This window comes from Camponotus vicinus, unplaced genomic scaffold, assembly GCF_025532165.1.
Source record: "Camponotus vicinus isolate PSW18456_S1 unplaced genomic scaffold, iyCamVici1.0 SCAF_10, whole genome shotgun sequence".
NCBI lineage: Eukaryota > Metazoa > Arthropoda > Insecta > Hymenoptera > Formicidae > Camponotus > Camponotus vicinus.
The window spans coordinates 17,781,246-17,797,099 of record NW_028141946.1 but is presented as its reverse complement, the minus strand read 5'-3'; the positions used below and the strand labels follow the sequence as shown (position 1 = coordinate 17,797,099).

At 36.1% G+C, this 15,854-nt stretch overlaps 2 protein-coding genes across 9 annotated transcripts in view; one reads left to right on the top strand and one right to left on the bottom strand.

Annotated features, from left to right (window-relative positions):
• The window catches only part of LOC145961155 (protein FAM135A), a 33,478-nt gene extending 27,925 nt beyond the window's left edge, over positions 1-5,553 (top strand). For all 5 annotated transcript variants that reach the window (XM_083081051.1, XM_083081054.1, XM_083081055.1 and 2 more), the window contains one exon: positions 122-5,553. In XM_083081051.1, the coding sequence (XP_082937177.1) occupies positions 122-327 (206 nt within the window). In that variant the 3' untranslated portion in view covers positions 328-5,553. The remainder of the gene's footprint in view (positions 1-121) is intronic.
• Positions 2,154-15,185, bottom strand: LOC145961156 (kelch-like protein 10). Of its 4 annotated transcripts, XR_014435571.1 has the most exons (10): positions 14,768-15,185; positions 14,016-14,353; positions 12,764-13,095; positions 12,134-12,318; positions 11,433-11,644; positions 9,706-10,041; positions 9,013-9,135; positions 8,054-8,221; positions 6,648-6,919; positions 2,154-4,661 (listed from the first exon to the last, which is right to left on the bottom strand). XR_014435571.1 is itself a non-coding variant. In XM_083081056.1 (9 exons), exons 1-9 carry the CDS (start codon positions 15,004-15,006, stop codon positions 6,789-6,791), a joined length of 2,064 nt encoding a protein of 687 aa, XP_082937182.1. In that variant the 5' UTR covers positions 15,007-15,185; the 3' UTR covers positions 4,965-6,788. The 4 variants fall into 4 exon arrangements, 3 of the variants coding, with proteins under 3 accessions (XP_082937182.1, XP_082937183.1, XP_082937184.1); XM_083081056.1 differs by lacking the exon at positions 2,154-4,661 and having other exon boundaries at positions 4,965-6,919; XM_083081057.1 differs by lacking the exon at positions 2,154-4,661 and having other exon boundaries at positions 4,965-6,919; positions 14,819-15,178.
• Between the last annotated feature and the right edge of the window lie 669 nt (positions 15,186-15,854).

Below are 15,854 nucleotides of genomic sequence, written 5' to 3'. Positions count from 1 at the left end.
AAACACCAAGTAACATTTATATAACTGTTATTTGATGTTTGCTGGGCTGTTTTATTGATCTTCTCGGATCGAAATAGCGAAGGCATCGGTTGGAATTCAGGTGATAATCCCATTCTTCCAGGTGCCGCGTATCGCGAGATGGTGCACAACATCCTGTACCCCGTGATGTCGGCGTCCGGGGTGAGTCTCGTCAGGTACGACGTGCATCACGCTCTACCGCCGACGGCAAACGCCCTGATTGGCCGCGCCGCGCACATCGCCGTCCTCGATTCCGAGCTTTTCATCGAGAAGTTCATGCTGGTAGCGGGGCTGAAGTATTTCAGATAAGGAAAGGACTGTCTAGCGCACCAAGGAAAAAACTAATTAAACTGTAGCACGCTCGGACACTCGGTACTCGCCCGTTCTTCGACGATCGTAATTAGCGTAACTTGTAGACAACCGAGCATTGCCTCGCTTCCTCCCTCTTCGTTCAAGCTGCTTCCTCCCGTGGAACGACTCGGGTCTCGAAGCGAGGCAATCGGATCTTTTTTACACGAATCGCGACGCACGTCGTCGTCAATTTTAGTATCAATCGTGTTAGATTCTCGCGTATCATCTTGATATCACCCGGAATATCGCGAATAAGCGGTCGAATTCAGATTCCTTCGCGATGCCAAGAGTTCATCGAGAGTTCGAGCACTCAGAATGGAATGTAGTCAATGTCAATGCCGTGAAACGGACCTATTCTCCAGTGTGGTAGCGATGATGGCAATAGTAATAGTAGTAGCAGCGACACTCTTCGACCAAGAAGAGATCGAGAAATACGTAGGAAAGACGCGGAAATTAAGTATATGGGAAACTCTAATGTGCGTCACTATCGGATGCACCCCAGTCTCAAAGATCGGAACGAGAATTGAGATTGGCGGCCTAGTAAAATGGAGCAGTCGAGAAGGAAACACGGTAGGATCGTCGAGCACATCAGCTTCATCAGCATCGTCGCCAAAGAAATGGATCGGAAGGAGGATGGGAATTATTCGCACAATGCGCGGCGGTCGAATTCGAAGAATCGTACTTTGAAATAAAAGAAAGGGAAACTGAGAGACTCTTCTCAACCAGCGCAAGCTCTACGATGTCCGTAGAACTCTACGCGTTAACGGGAAAATAATAATTATAATATAATAATAAAAATAAGACAATGCAACGACACATTGTCTAGTCGCATAGGAAAGTTACGAAACGTATGTCAATTGTTATCCTCAGATAAGTGTGAGTGCTGAATGCGATGAGTGCGGAGAACGGATGGATGAGAGCCGAGTACGATGTTGAAAGAGAAAATGATTAGGCGAAAAGATAACGAAGCGAAATAGCTGAGGATGAGGAAAACGTCGAGAAGAGGACACTTGTCAGCATTATCGACGTCAACACGAGGATTCTGGAGTCTCCTCTCATCAACGACGAGTGTCTCGAGTGCAGTGAAACGAGAAGATGCGCCCTGAAAAGAGGAATGTCCAGGGTGCGGACGATAATGCGACGGGAGTGACTAACGTTTCAGGTATATTAAATCCCTCCAATACTAGATCTCAATTGCTCAGAACAATCTATCGATGAAAAACGCGAGAGAGAAAAAAAGTGAGAAGAAAAATATATTAATCGCGTAAAAATATATTAATCGAGCGGCGAGAAACGCGAAGCGTCGAGGTCGTCGTTCGAGTAACACGAGCGAATTCGGCTTTTGTCGATCACTTTCAAGTCTACAGGGCGTTTCAGGATCGCTGATCTTTTAACGATAAGCTCTTCGATCAATTTGAATTAAATGTTTCAGTCGAAAAAGGATGTCAATAATATTTTTATTTACTTATTTATTTTGAATCGAATAGCATCGTCCTTTTTATTTTATTCTTAAAAAATTATATTCCATTCTTTCAAGATTTTTATTGCCTCCAGATATATTTAATACAAAATATTAAATTATTAATAATAATATTTTATATTAAATATATCTGCAGATCAATAACAATATTTATTATTATTAACAATATTTATAATTAATATTTAATAATAATTATAATTAATATAATTATTATTATAAATAATACTTATTATTATTTATTATTAATTTATTAATAATAATATTTTATATTAAATATATCTGCATAAAAGTGATTGTTCTTGAAAAAATTAGACTAAATTTGCCAAGGATTTTATCGTTAAACTTTAAGCGACAATTCCTGATGTACTCTGTGCTAAAGCTACACGATCGTAGCGATTCAAACGACGCGAAAATGACGCCTCGTACTTTGACGGTTACGAAAGCATCTTTTTTTCTTCGCGAGAGAACTAAAATTCCGAAAATCAAACAGAGGAGGGATATATGTTAGATGTTTATATTGTGTATGTGAATGTGTGCGTTTAAAACTTTTAACATACGATATGTCCCTATTTGTGAGCGATGTGTAAGACGACATAAACATAAACAAGTACCATTTAATCGCGAATGTACATAAGTATATCCACGATAGATTACAACTGTTATAAATTTTGAGGGTTGAGGTGCGAGGCGTCTGTTTTAATTCGCGTATCAACAATTAGGGGGTGGAAGATGACGAGAGCTGTCAATTTTCGAAACAAAGACTCGAGGCTTTTCGTAAACTGATCGATTTCATGTCATCATTTTTTAATTTATTAATCAAAGATGTAGATGTAATTTTACTAATTTTCTAATTTTACTTTATACGACATATGTTTTTATTATAAAACCATGTGGATCGCTTGTACGTGACAGATGGCTCTTGACAATTTTCCACCCCGCGATTCTCGCGCTACAAATCTCTATGTAAACATAAACACACACTGTCCCGAGCGCAAACGTGCGCGTAGAAAATAATGATTTTTACAGCGATTCCACTGTCGTAAACGCATGCGTTAAAACGGATCATACGTCGGCTCTCAAGACATGTGAGTAATATCGTATCAATCCGTATCACTCGATATAATCCATCTTTTACATGCGTAACAAGTATGTATGTACGTCTAATACATATATATCGTCATAAAACGATCACCTACGACCACCGTTAACGTGTATATCGCGATCGTATATATAAATATTATTACAAATGCGAGCTTGATAATTGTGGGATGGTGAAAAAACTACATGGGCGAGTACGGCTTTGCATCGGGCTGAAAGCTGTTTGCAAAACGCGTAGGAGGATAATCGCAAAATCTGTCTATCTAGAAATTAAAGCGTATTAATTTCGCGGAGATTCTCATCTCTTTAATAACGCGGTAAAATGGAATATATTTTATTTTATAAATGTTTTCGAAAATATTCAAAATCGTTGGGTAAAATGACAGCAATTTTTTAATTTAATGGTCTTGTCGAATAATTTTTGCAAAAATTTATTTCTCATAATCTCACGATTCTTTTCCAGTGCGATGTAAAATTGTACTCGCTGATGAAAAGTATTATAAAATGTCGCCATCGTGAGTACTATTTTATCGAGCCCGCCGCCAATAATTGTCTTCAATAATTCCTCCGAATTCTGAGAGTCTATTTGATAGTCGTCTATAAGAAATCGGACTCGAAAGCACAAAATCTGCATATTTGAAACATTTCTCTATCGTTTTATTTGTGTCTACATCGCTGATTTTAATAAGACCATCGACAGGTAGGCTGTTTATCTGATAAATATGTTGATTCTTTGCAATAAGACGATTGTAGAGCATTTTTTGACATTTGTCAAGCATTCTCGGTTTTCGACGCTAATCGAGGACCTTCCCCTCCTTCCTCCTTTCTTTTTCACTCTTGTATTTTTTATATGTTTTGTATGAAAAAGAAGCAATCACCCTGTATCGTGTAAGATTTATTTGATGTACAAAATTTAAAAATGAGATTAAATAACCGTGCGACATAAATCACGATTCAATGTTGGAGCAGCCTTCGTTTACGTCAACCGGTCTTCGTCAGAAATTTATGATACATTCGTATGCCATCGATGAACGTCACGAATGCGCTCATGTGAATGAAAAATTTACATTCCAGCTACATGTCCGTAATGAAATTTTTACTCCGCAACGACACGTTTATCAGGTAAATAGCCATCGCCGCTGTTCGCTCGACTGCGAATAAATGTCGCGTCGCGGATCAATCGCGAGAGCCAGGTCCTGTTGTTCTCTTTGCCAGCGGAAATCGTCGCAAAGAGAGGATGCAAACGACGCAGAAAGCGACGGAGAAAAGCGGGGGTGGATTCGGAGGAAAGCTCTCCGATTTATTACTCCTTCGCGAGGAAATCAACATCGATCAAGAAGGAATTTTCATTGCTGTCCTATTGTTTGCTCAATTCAATGTACTCGTCGTTTTGCATTCTAATCGACTCTACGACGCGCGTTCTCTCTCTCAAAGTCGTTCACTTTGTACTCTCGTCGTGTAAATTTAAGTTTTTAACTTACCACTTAAGGGACAATTTTCTAGGAGTTTATCGGAAGACACGATCGGATCGTTCCGTTTTTTCTGGATATACGTTTTTGAGAGATCGTCTCTTCGGCTCGGACTACTTCAGGGACGTCAAGTCGCTATCGCGAGTGTCGTGGATGTGTCCTTGTGTAATTTACAATTTGTGTATTCATTCTCCTTTCCTCCATCCCGTGGCGTCGTCCTGGCTGACACACATGTAGCGAGTTCTCTAATAAATTATAATTATATAATAATCTTCTCTTTCTAAGATACGAAGATTAAAAGTAAATAGATAGAAATATGTAAAATCGTACAAAATAGAAAAAAATATCTCTTGTATTTTTTTGATAATTATTTTGTGCGACATTTCATTTGATTTTACGCCAATATTTTGAACTTTGTTCTTTAATCATGAAAATTGAAATATATATTATTACATTTTTTTATATAATATATAATAATCATACAATTCAAATAATAAATATTAAATAAAATATTTTATTATAAATAATTAATTAAATAATATTTAAATATTAAAAATATTTAAATTTCTCCAAGCTCGAAGTAAGTTAAACTCGCGTGCAAAATTTCTGCATCATCTTTTACATTTGCGATAAAAGAAGAAATTAAAGAGTCGTCAACTGGACTGTCAGGGGGTTTCGAAACGACACTTGAAAGTTAAGTGCCGGGAGCCTGATAAAGTGCCAGTCCGACAACGACTCTCTTTCTTCACTTTGGAACGTGCGTCGAAGTATTCATCGGCGCTCGGGGAGGAGAACTCGCTACCGTATTCCGTTTGTGTCGCGATTATCGAGCGTGTCGTACAGCCGGGTCCGAATAGTCACACCATCACGTAATCACTCATCAAATCACTCGCGAAAGAGAAAAAGTATGAGAGAGAGAGAGAGAGAGAGAGAGAGAAAAAGAAAAATCGTATGCAACACTCGGAGAATGCGAAAGGGATTTAAACAGAGGATATATCGTCGTCGTTAAAGGAGAAACACCAATGAAGAAGTAACAATGTATACATTATACGTAACATATAAATACGTATAAAAAGAATGAATAAATCTACATATGCATATAAATCAGAGATAGATTAATAAAAAATCTCAAACCATTGTATCATTATTATTCATTAACTGACTGAAAGCACGTTTACCTTACTTGATAAGCACAATCGATGTCGAAAGAGAGAGCTCGAGTTGCTTGAATCGAGATATTTATTACATTAAAAAAATGAGACTGACAGCGTTTGAGTAAAGAAGCTGATTTAATTCGATTAAAATAACAGAGGTCGTGGCATTATATAAATCATGAATCTCACGAACGAAAATCGCAATACGCGGCTTTGTGTAAGGCTAGAAAATGTATTCATAAAAAATAACAACGTACGCTTCCGTCACGAGTGTAATTCTCGCCACGCAATTTCTCGTTACGAGTGACACTAGTCTCGAAAGTAGATTTATAAAAAAAAAAAGTGAAAAATATCGCCTACAAAAAATTATAAAGTTAAAAAGTTAAAAATTGAGAACGCGCAAAAATCGTCCAAGCCTCTCGCGCGAGGCGTAATTCGCGTCAATTATAAATTAATCTCGCGAGAGAGAGAGAGAGGGAAAGAGAGAAAGGCTAAAAGGATTTCTAAAAACTCGCTAATCGCGTAAAGCTATTCGATTTCCCCCATTTCTTTCGTCCTCTAAACTAAACCTAGTTTGCTCGCGTCCTGTCTCCGGCAAATTGAATTTCGTTGTACAATTTTAGAAGCTCATTTAGGGACTAATTCTCAAACGATGTAGCAATTAAAATGCTCGCTTCCTTTTCCGTCCGCGAATTCGTCCCTCTTGAGATACTTTTTTTCCATTATTGCGTGTTCTCTCAACGTTCTGTCAGGCAGTTTGGAGCGATTAAAGTCAGCTAAGAGCCCTGACAGCGTCTTTTTCCAATTCGCAAATGTTATTCAGATATAATACTCTGCATATTTGACCGAGTAAACAATTTTTACGGTCGATAATGTATAATATTATTAATATCAGAAATTTATATTTATATTTCTCTCTGCGAATTTTCGCTAAAATATTTTTTTAACGCGAGATTGTAATTTTACGACCATACTTTCTGCAATTGTGATAATTTATTATTAATTGTCAACTTGATTATACGTGGAAATTATTTACTCCGTCAAGCGTGTAGAATATTACTTCTTAATGATATTTACAAATTTGGAAAATATGACGCAATTTCGTGCCAACTGACGCTTGAATTTTTAACGATGTTTAATCGAGCCTTTGTACAACGCTTTTCGTCATCTTGGCTTTCTTTCTCGCACAAGTTTCGTCAGCGGGGCCCACGATGCGAGTCAGTGCACCGACTCGCTTACGTCGACTTGTTCATTCTCTTGTTCATTCTGTACGGAGATTATAATGTTGGTCTCGCCAGAATCCTCGCCAGCTTGATCAGACTTTTCCCGATTCTTTAACGTTGCTTGCCCTAAAAGATCGTAGATCGTATTTAATTCGTCAGGATCTCTCTCGCGTGAAAAAGGGTGAAAAGTCGCGGTAAACAAGCAAATCCTGAATAAACGATTCTCTTTATACATTTCGAAAAAATATATCGCGGTGCATATTTGGCTCAGATTTATTTCCCTGCGCTTGGAATACTTTAACATATTTTTCTCTACTTTTTTGGCGAGAGATACAAACGAGAATCCAAATGCTACGCAATTGGCTCCTTGTCAACGATGCTTTTACAGTAATTACGATAAATATTAGGGTCTTTACCTTCGATTTGTCTTAAAATCTTTTGGAGTTTTCTTTTGGTTTATAATTAATTATAATTTTATGATATTTTTAAATCTGGGAAAAGTCACCAGTCGTGGCACTTTAATGAGATATAAAATCTCTCTTTGTGAAAAAGATGAATTTTTCCAACTCTGCTACATTTTCATGTTAAATCACTGCAAAAATGCATCACGAAGAGGCTGTTGGCTTTTACATTCATAATTTTCTTCATATATATAATGATGAAAATTTTACGAGATGAGAAAAAAGCTCTCGTCCCAAAATAAAACTTGATAAAACTCAATCTAAAATATTCAATATCTCTCTATCTTTAACATATGTAATAATACATTATTGAAAAATTTATAAAACCAAAATAAATAAATAAAAGTAGGATTAGATTGAGTTAGATTAGGTTTTTTTCGAGGAGGGATGGACCTATCCTCTTCCACGCATTTATTTTTTAGTGCGATATTGAATAATTATCAGTTCATCGATCACTTTCTAATGTAATAATTAAATGCAAAACAGCAGCAAATCGATAATTTTCCCTTTAAACAGTATAACAATTAATTGCAGACCGAGGGAAGGGGAAGACCCTAATATAGGAATTTACCGGAATCTCACGCTATAATGCCCTCGCATCGAAAATACAGTGATTCGCGGAGGAAGAGTCAATTACAGAGCGCAAGTCCATCGAATTCACGAGAGCATCGTAAATATGTATAAAGACGCTGGGTGAGATGGGGAGGGAGGCGAGGGAGCGGTCACAGACGGAACTTTAATCATCTCCTTTGAGGGGCGTTCGCGACAAAGGGTAAGCGAGTCCAGATATTACGCTCACCTTGACCGAGATCCCGCGCTTTGCCGAGGTAGGAATACTCTCGAGCGTTCGCCAAACCAGCTATGACACAAGCGCTGAGTGCGCTGCGGCTGAGATTCATGGGAAATGCGTCGTACCACTCGTTGTAATCGGCGTCGTAGCATTCGACGTACGCGATCGTACTCGATCCTGTAACAATAACTATTAATAGGGTGCTGTAATTGGTTCGTAATAACATAAACTGCTTACTTTAATTAAATTTATTATTTATTATTTTATGTATAAACAAAATCCAATAATGATGTCAATAATAATAATATAATAATAATAACTAAAATATTAACAATAATAATAATAATAATTGCGAGCGCGAATCAATCTTTATGGTATCCATTTTGAATTATATACATTCTTATACAGGGTGTTTCTTAATAAATGCGAAAAATTTTAGGAGATGATTCTTTGTCGAAAATTAAGGGGGATAAAAATTTTTTTTTCTCAAATTTGAAACAAGTTAAAGAAATGAAATTAGGTGGATATTTTCTATCAATAAAAAGTTTATTTATTAATATTTTCTTCAGCCTTCCATATTGTTATGAGGGGATGAAACTAGCACTACCCCTATTCAATTTTTTATTAGAACTTTTTAATGGGCCGGAATAGGATCATCTAAAAATATGCATTAAAAAGTTTGATTTATTTAGAGACTTTTTTATTTCTTTTATTTTTTTCATAAAACCAGTAATTTTCAAGAAAAAAAAAAATACGTTATCTAAACGCTAAATAGCATAGGTTTCGAATGACGAGAAGTCAAATTTTAAAATAAAAATAAAATTAGAGTAAATGTTGGAAAAATTGGAACAAAGACAAAATTATAATAAAAACCTAATTTTTCGCGCTTATTAAGAAACACCCTGTATATTTGAATTTTATTTATAAAAAAAAAATATATCTACATATTTTATAATCCTTCGCGATACCGTTATAACCGCCGATGACGAAAATCATATCGTCGAGTATCACCGTGGCAAAATTGCTGCGCGGGCTAAACATTTCCGAGATCTCGTGCCATTGGTCCGAATGATTTGGAGTGTAACGCTCTCCTGAAAAATAAATATTTGTTTTTCTTGAATGCGACGCCGCAAATTCTCGATACATGCGGGAAATACCTGTCACTTGGAACACGTGGAAAATATTCGCGTGGAAAATATTCGACACACGCAGAGTCGCATGTCTGTGTAAAGACTACGTTAAACGTACGGGCATAAATGAGCGAACGCGAGATATCGTTCTGTAAATGACGTATACGGTTAAGTGGAACGAAATCGCATTTCGAGTTGCACAAACGTTTCCGCGTGGAACTAAATCCTGGCAGATCTGCGAAAACTTCTCTCGACTAATTAATTATTAACGTGACGTTATCGACACGTACAAACAATTTCCAGCATCCGTTTGACGCGTTAAATAATTCATACGCGAACAATGGCTGCGAGAGATATTTACATGTATAAAATCTCGACGTTTATACAAATCCCTGCGTTTATACGAATAAAATTATTAATTAATTATTTATATTAACAGGAAACATTGTTCTCTTCGGTATAATTAGTCAGAAAATTATTCATTCTACTCTTTCTACCATCATCGGCTGATATCTGGAGACCGGAACTAACCGGAACTCAATCTCGCGACACCGCTGAATCCGCCGAGAGCGTAAAGACTGTCGCGGAAGGCGACGAGGGAGACCCCGGACCGCGGACTGATCATCGAGTGGATGTTGGTCCACTGGTTGGTCTCCACGTCGAAGACCTCGGCCGAGTCGAGAACCTCCTGGCCGTTGAAGCCGCCGACGATGTAGATCTTGTCGTGCAGGGCGGCTGCGCTCGCGTCCGATCGTTGCCGATGCATCGACGGTATCATCTCCCACTGGTTCCTCTGCGGATCGTATCGTTCGCCGGAGCTCATCCTCGTGCGGCCATTGTACCCGCCGAGCGCATAAATCTTGCCACCTTAAACGATGAATAATGAATGTGTGAAATAGACACTTTTACTTTTGCCAAAAAATGGAATGATTTATTTTGAGAAAGTGTATATATTTATTTTCGTATGAATCTCTTATTATCTTTCTATTATCTTGTTATTATTTTATTATCTATTTATCTTTGTTTTTCAAATACAGCTTTATATCTTGAAGAAGAATTTTATTGTTGCTCTAACAGAATAATTTAGCTGTACTTAATTTTTTAATTTAGGATTATAATTTTATATGAATTTTAATAATAATAATAATTAATAAAAAAGCAGAGGATTGGATTTAGAAAAGAAATTTTATTCTCATTTTGCAAGATTAGACAAGTAATTGGGTAAATGTTTATATTAATTTTCATAGCACGATTAATTAATTTCTTAATTAATTTTTTTTGACATATATTGTAAGTTTACATGTCTAATACAAGCTTTGAATTTTGTGGTATTCTTTTTTGGTTCTTGAAATATTATAATTTTCATACTTATTTATCTTTATGTATCCTATTTATGTGTTTATATTTCCGTTTATGTTTCTTTTGTTTATTTGCCGGTTGTTGCGTTAATATACTTCCGAATTACTATTTACTTTCTTTTTATTTACAATTGGTTGTTATTGTATCACTGCTAGTACGCTTCGGAAATTATTATTGTTTAGTTTCGCTAAGAATTGCAAATTAAATGTAGCAATGTAATTTTAAGAATTTTTAATAAGTATTAATAGTCATTAATAGCCATTTTTTTATTTTTATTATCCATTACAGCGAATATAAAGATAAATTTATTGAGTATTTATTTTAACATCATATTAAATATGTAAAATCAAGCATTCTGAATATTTTATTAAGTATATATTTATTATTAAAAATAAATATATCTCACAAATCTGTTTATGATTTTAAATTAAAATTAGATTTGGGTTAGTTTAGCACTTTTTCGGAATAAAAGTGCAGGGAGGAGAGCGGAGTCTTTATTTAGTAATAGAGGAAACTATATAAAATATAAAACTGTAATAAAATTAACATATAAAATATGATTTGGAATTTTTAACACAAAGGAAAGCTTGAGATAAATGAATTCGATGCACTTGCATATTTAAATCTCTAAGTGAATGTTTAATAATGAATGCATAATAAAGATGAAAATCTTTTGAAAGTTATTGAAGCTCATGATCTTGAAAACGTAATCAAGGTTAAGATAATTGGGATTAAATCCCTTTTTTTAAAAATATACTTTAAAATCGCGTATCTCAGGAAAACCCCAAAGAGGAGCTCCATAAAATTCGAAGGGTGTATTACTCGGGAACGTACCCTCTACAATAAACGTCAAAGTTGCCGAAAAAGGTGCTGGGTAAGTTAACGTGCGGAAAACTCACCGTGCGTGCAAACGCTGACGTAACATCTGGCGTGATACATGCAGGCTCGCTCTCGCCATTCCTTCGTCACCGGATCGAAGCATCGCACCGTGCTAAAGTGCTCGTTGCCGTCGAAACCGCCGATCATGTAGATGAGATTGTTCAGGGCGCACAGTCCGTGATAAGTTCTCGGTGTTACATCCGTGTTCACCGATACAAACCATCTGTCGGCTCTAGAGTTGACATTTAAATTCGTCACACGAAATCCTCCGAGGCGTCCATATCTTTCGACAAGAATCCTAAAATACCCCGCTTACGCGAGATCGGTGTCCCTTTCGGTGACGTCCAAGGATTATGCCGGTTCATGCTCTATTTAACTATTTTATTCTTTTTTTTTAAACATCTTATTTTTAACAGATTGGCTTACTAAAATGTCAAGGTATCGTGATACTTCTCCACGAAATATTAGAATAAATACAGCGGGGAAATTGTAAAATAATTAAAAAAATACCTTCCAGAGACTAAAAATTTGTCTTGAAATTCGTCGACGGGAATCTTGTATTTATACGAGAAATATTTACTTATTCCCTTGTAAAATTCTGGCAAAGAGGAGAGAATCGAATCGATTGCACACACGCGGCGGTATTTTTGGATCCTTTAAATTTCGATTTCTATGGAAATTTCAAGTATGCGATATTACTTTGTCGCAGAATTCGGCGTACCTTGTGTCGTAAGTCTCCACAAAACTGGTGGGCGAGCCAGCGCTCCATCCACCGATCGCGAAGAGAATTTCGTACGGGACTCGGGGTCTCGCAAGGGGATTTTTCAGATCGATCTCCCCGCCGTTCGGCTTCGCATCTTGCTCGGTTAAATAGGCATTTACAGGAGCCAGTATTTGTTGGCACGCCTTGAAAAAGTTTGAACGCAGAGAGAGAGAGAAGGAGAAAAAGAGAGATTTAACATAATATTACATGAAAATAAAAATTGCAAAAGCAATATAACAGTGAAAGATTGTCACTCGCATTTCTTTATTTACATTTTTATTACGGGAAATATTAATTTTATTATTAATATTTACTATAAATTACATCTTCATGTTTATTTTAATTTTAAATGTTAATTTCTACTGACGCTATTTTCTTGTCAAAATAATAATACGTAATAATTCTCTCTCTCTCTGTCTGTCGGCTCTACTTTAATATATATTCCACTTTTATATTCGTTTACCAGGTAAAATATGGATGTCTGTGGAACGCGCTAATCTATTTTAATAAATGAAGCACCATGGTTGGATTAACTCGATCCAAAGTGAGGCGACAGGGCAACAAATGCTAACAATGAAGGCAACTTACCTCGTCGTCCTCGACGAGCTTCCAGTTGACGATGTTATTAATGAAATACTTATGACTCATGAGACCGTAACGTATACATTTCAGCAACCTCGGCAAATAAACTCGTCTCCTCTCGGCTTTAGTCTCGACCCACGTCTTGACGGCGTCAAACACGATCTCCTCGTTTTTAACATTGAGCTCGTCGTCGCGCAATATTGCCTCCAGCTCGTCGTAATGGAGATCCTTGAATTCCGCGCTCTCCAACAGTATCTGCTTGAAGTGGTGACGTATGTATTTGCGGCCTTGCTTCTCGAGATCGCGGCAGAAGTAATGGCGTGCAAATTTGAAAATACCTGCGACCACGTAGAATATTTTTTCCAGCGCAAACATGATGAATTTGTTGATGTTAAAAGTCGAAAATCAACATGCAACTTTGCGTAAACAAATAATTTTAACGCAGAGAAATAAAATATTTGCGCTGTTTTATATCTGAGAGTAGCATAGTACGTTGAAATATTTTTATTATTTTACATTTACGTATTTTTATTAATTATTGTATAAGTATATAAATATTTATTATGAATATACTGGGTGTTAAAAAAGTCTGGACACGATCGAATATCTCGATAAGGAAGAGTTTTGCTAGAAAGTGTTTCAGACAAAAGTTGTAAAGAAAATACATAGTTATTTTTAAGAAAAAATATGTAATTGTTAATTGCAAATTACATATTTTTTCTTCGAAACAACTATGTTTTTTCTTTACACCAATTGATTCCTCTCATTATTTTGTACATAAAAGTATTAAGATAAGATAATCGAAAAATGAATATTTTACTAGATATTTTATTGTTTATGTAAAATTAAGAAATGATTTCAAGCCTCATAACTCGGAAAGTACTTAATGAAAACTAACTTAATTATAGTGTTTTGGAAAGCTCTTGAGATGAGCTAAAAGAATATGCAAAAGTATATATGGTGTCCTATTTAAAAAGTTGGAGGTGACCTTCACGTAACCTTCAGGTGACTCTTTAAGGTCAAACTAATGATACCATCTTATGTCCCCCTCGAAGCCATACAACTTTTGTCTGAAATACTTTCTAGTAAAACTCTTCCTTATCGAAATATTTGACCGTGTCCAGACTTTTTTAACACCCAGTATATTAATAATTATAATGCATGTAAAGATAATGTAATAAAAAATTATTAACATGTAATAATAAATAAATAAATATGTTAGATTATATAAAATTTACATATTTTTACATGCATTTACCTAAGCAATTTTCCGGTCGCAGCTCCTGCAACAAAAACTGACAGCAGAGCTGAACGATTCCGAGGACCTCGAATTGATCAGCGACCGGCAATAGTTGTTCGACATTGTCCGCGTTTATGTTGCAGGCGCCCGTATAGGCGTAATCGAGGATCAGATTGAAGATTTCACCGGGCACGGAATTGATGAGAACTTCCGAGGTCTCGGTTTTCCCGCCTTTCAGGCTGTTGGTGAAAAGGGCCTTGAAGTAGGGGCTCACCGCGGATAAAATGGCCCGATGGATTGGGAATACTTGATCCCCCGGGCATCTTATGACGCCATCGCACAGCTGCTGGTTAGCCCTGAAGCCGATAGACTCGTCACAATTCTGAGAACGTTGCAGGTGTTTTTCTAGTTAAAAATTTATGTAACATCCGCAGAATGAGAGTGCAGGGCAAACGAATGGAATATTTTATGTGTTTTACCGTTCAAGAGCAAGATAAGACATCCGATTTTAAATTTTAATTTTAATTTTAAAGTCATACGAAATTCATGTCGTGAGAAATATTTTATGATGCATGACTAAACTTAATCCTTTTTTTTTTAAATATACAAAAACATGCTCATAAATTACTTTATCCGAAAAAGTTGCGAAAGTAATGACTGAAGCTGACTAATTTTCCAGAAGCCATCAAACACCTCTCATCAAGCTTATACGATTTTACCCCGAAAGCACGTGTCTCTCTGGTCGAGAGAAAAAGCGAAATGATCCTCGCCTCGTTTCGAGAGGAGCGAGAAGGCCTCGATTACGGCGGCGCATGACCGACCTGAGCTCGGACCAGACGACGGGGAACTCCACGAGGCCGTAATTGGACGGCAGACACATGCATTTCCTGATTCTCGCCGACTGCTTTCGCCTGGACTGCTTGAGGAACCTGCTGATGCCGGAAGTGGAGGCGCGTGACACTCGAGTATGGGACGGGATCCTCCTGAAGCTCATCCTGTTAACGTCCATCTCCTCTCGTGCGGTGGTGGTGGGGTCCACGTGCACCCGCTGGGTCACCACGTGTGTCCCCGAGCTTCCCACCGCCTCTTCTGCTTCGCAGCTTCCGCTCAACGGCTCACGTATTCGCTCTCTTGGCAGACCCGATTGCGCCGAGACCACGCGCGGCCATGACAAACGAAGCCCGAAAATTGGCCGACTTTGATGCGATCTCTCGAAAAACTCGTAAACGATATTCGGTGTATTTCTTTCATTAGCGAATTTATGCTTATGATACAAGTGTAATTATATAAAAAGTACTATTATTTCTGATATGATATCATTTAATATTTAATATATATATATAAGAAATTCTATAAATATTATATATTTTTTTAAATAATTATAATATTTAACATATATTTTTTATAATAATTTAATTTAATTTATAATAAAATACAATATATAATAAAATATAATAATTAAATAATAAATATATAATAATTTAATTTATAATAAAATAGTATTTTTATAATAATTGTATAATTATATATAGTTATATTTATAAATATATATATTAAATTATATGTATAATTATATTTATAAAATATGTACATTTGCATATTTTTTTAAATATTTTTTAAAAATTGTACATAATTAATTAGATTTACAATGTTTACAAATTATATGGTTGCTTATAAGGCCGATGATTTTTCCTATTTGTGTGTGATTTTCTATCAATCTTATACATTATTCATCCATTAATTTGTAATAGTAGGCTACTTTTGTAAGTTTATGTTAAAAGCGAATAAAAATTAATTGGGAGTCTTTTTTTCTTTTACAGAAATTTTTGCAAGATATCTATAGATATTTCACCGAAA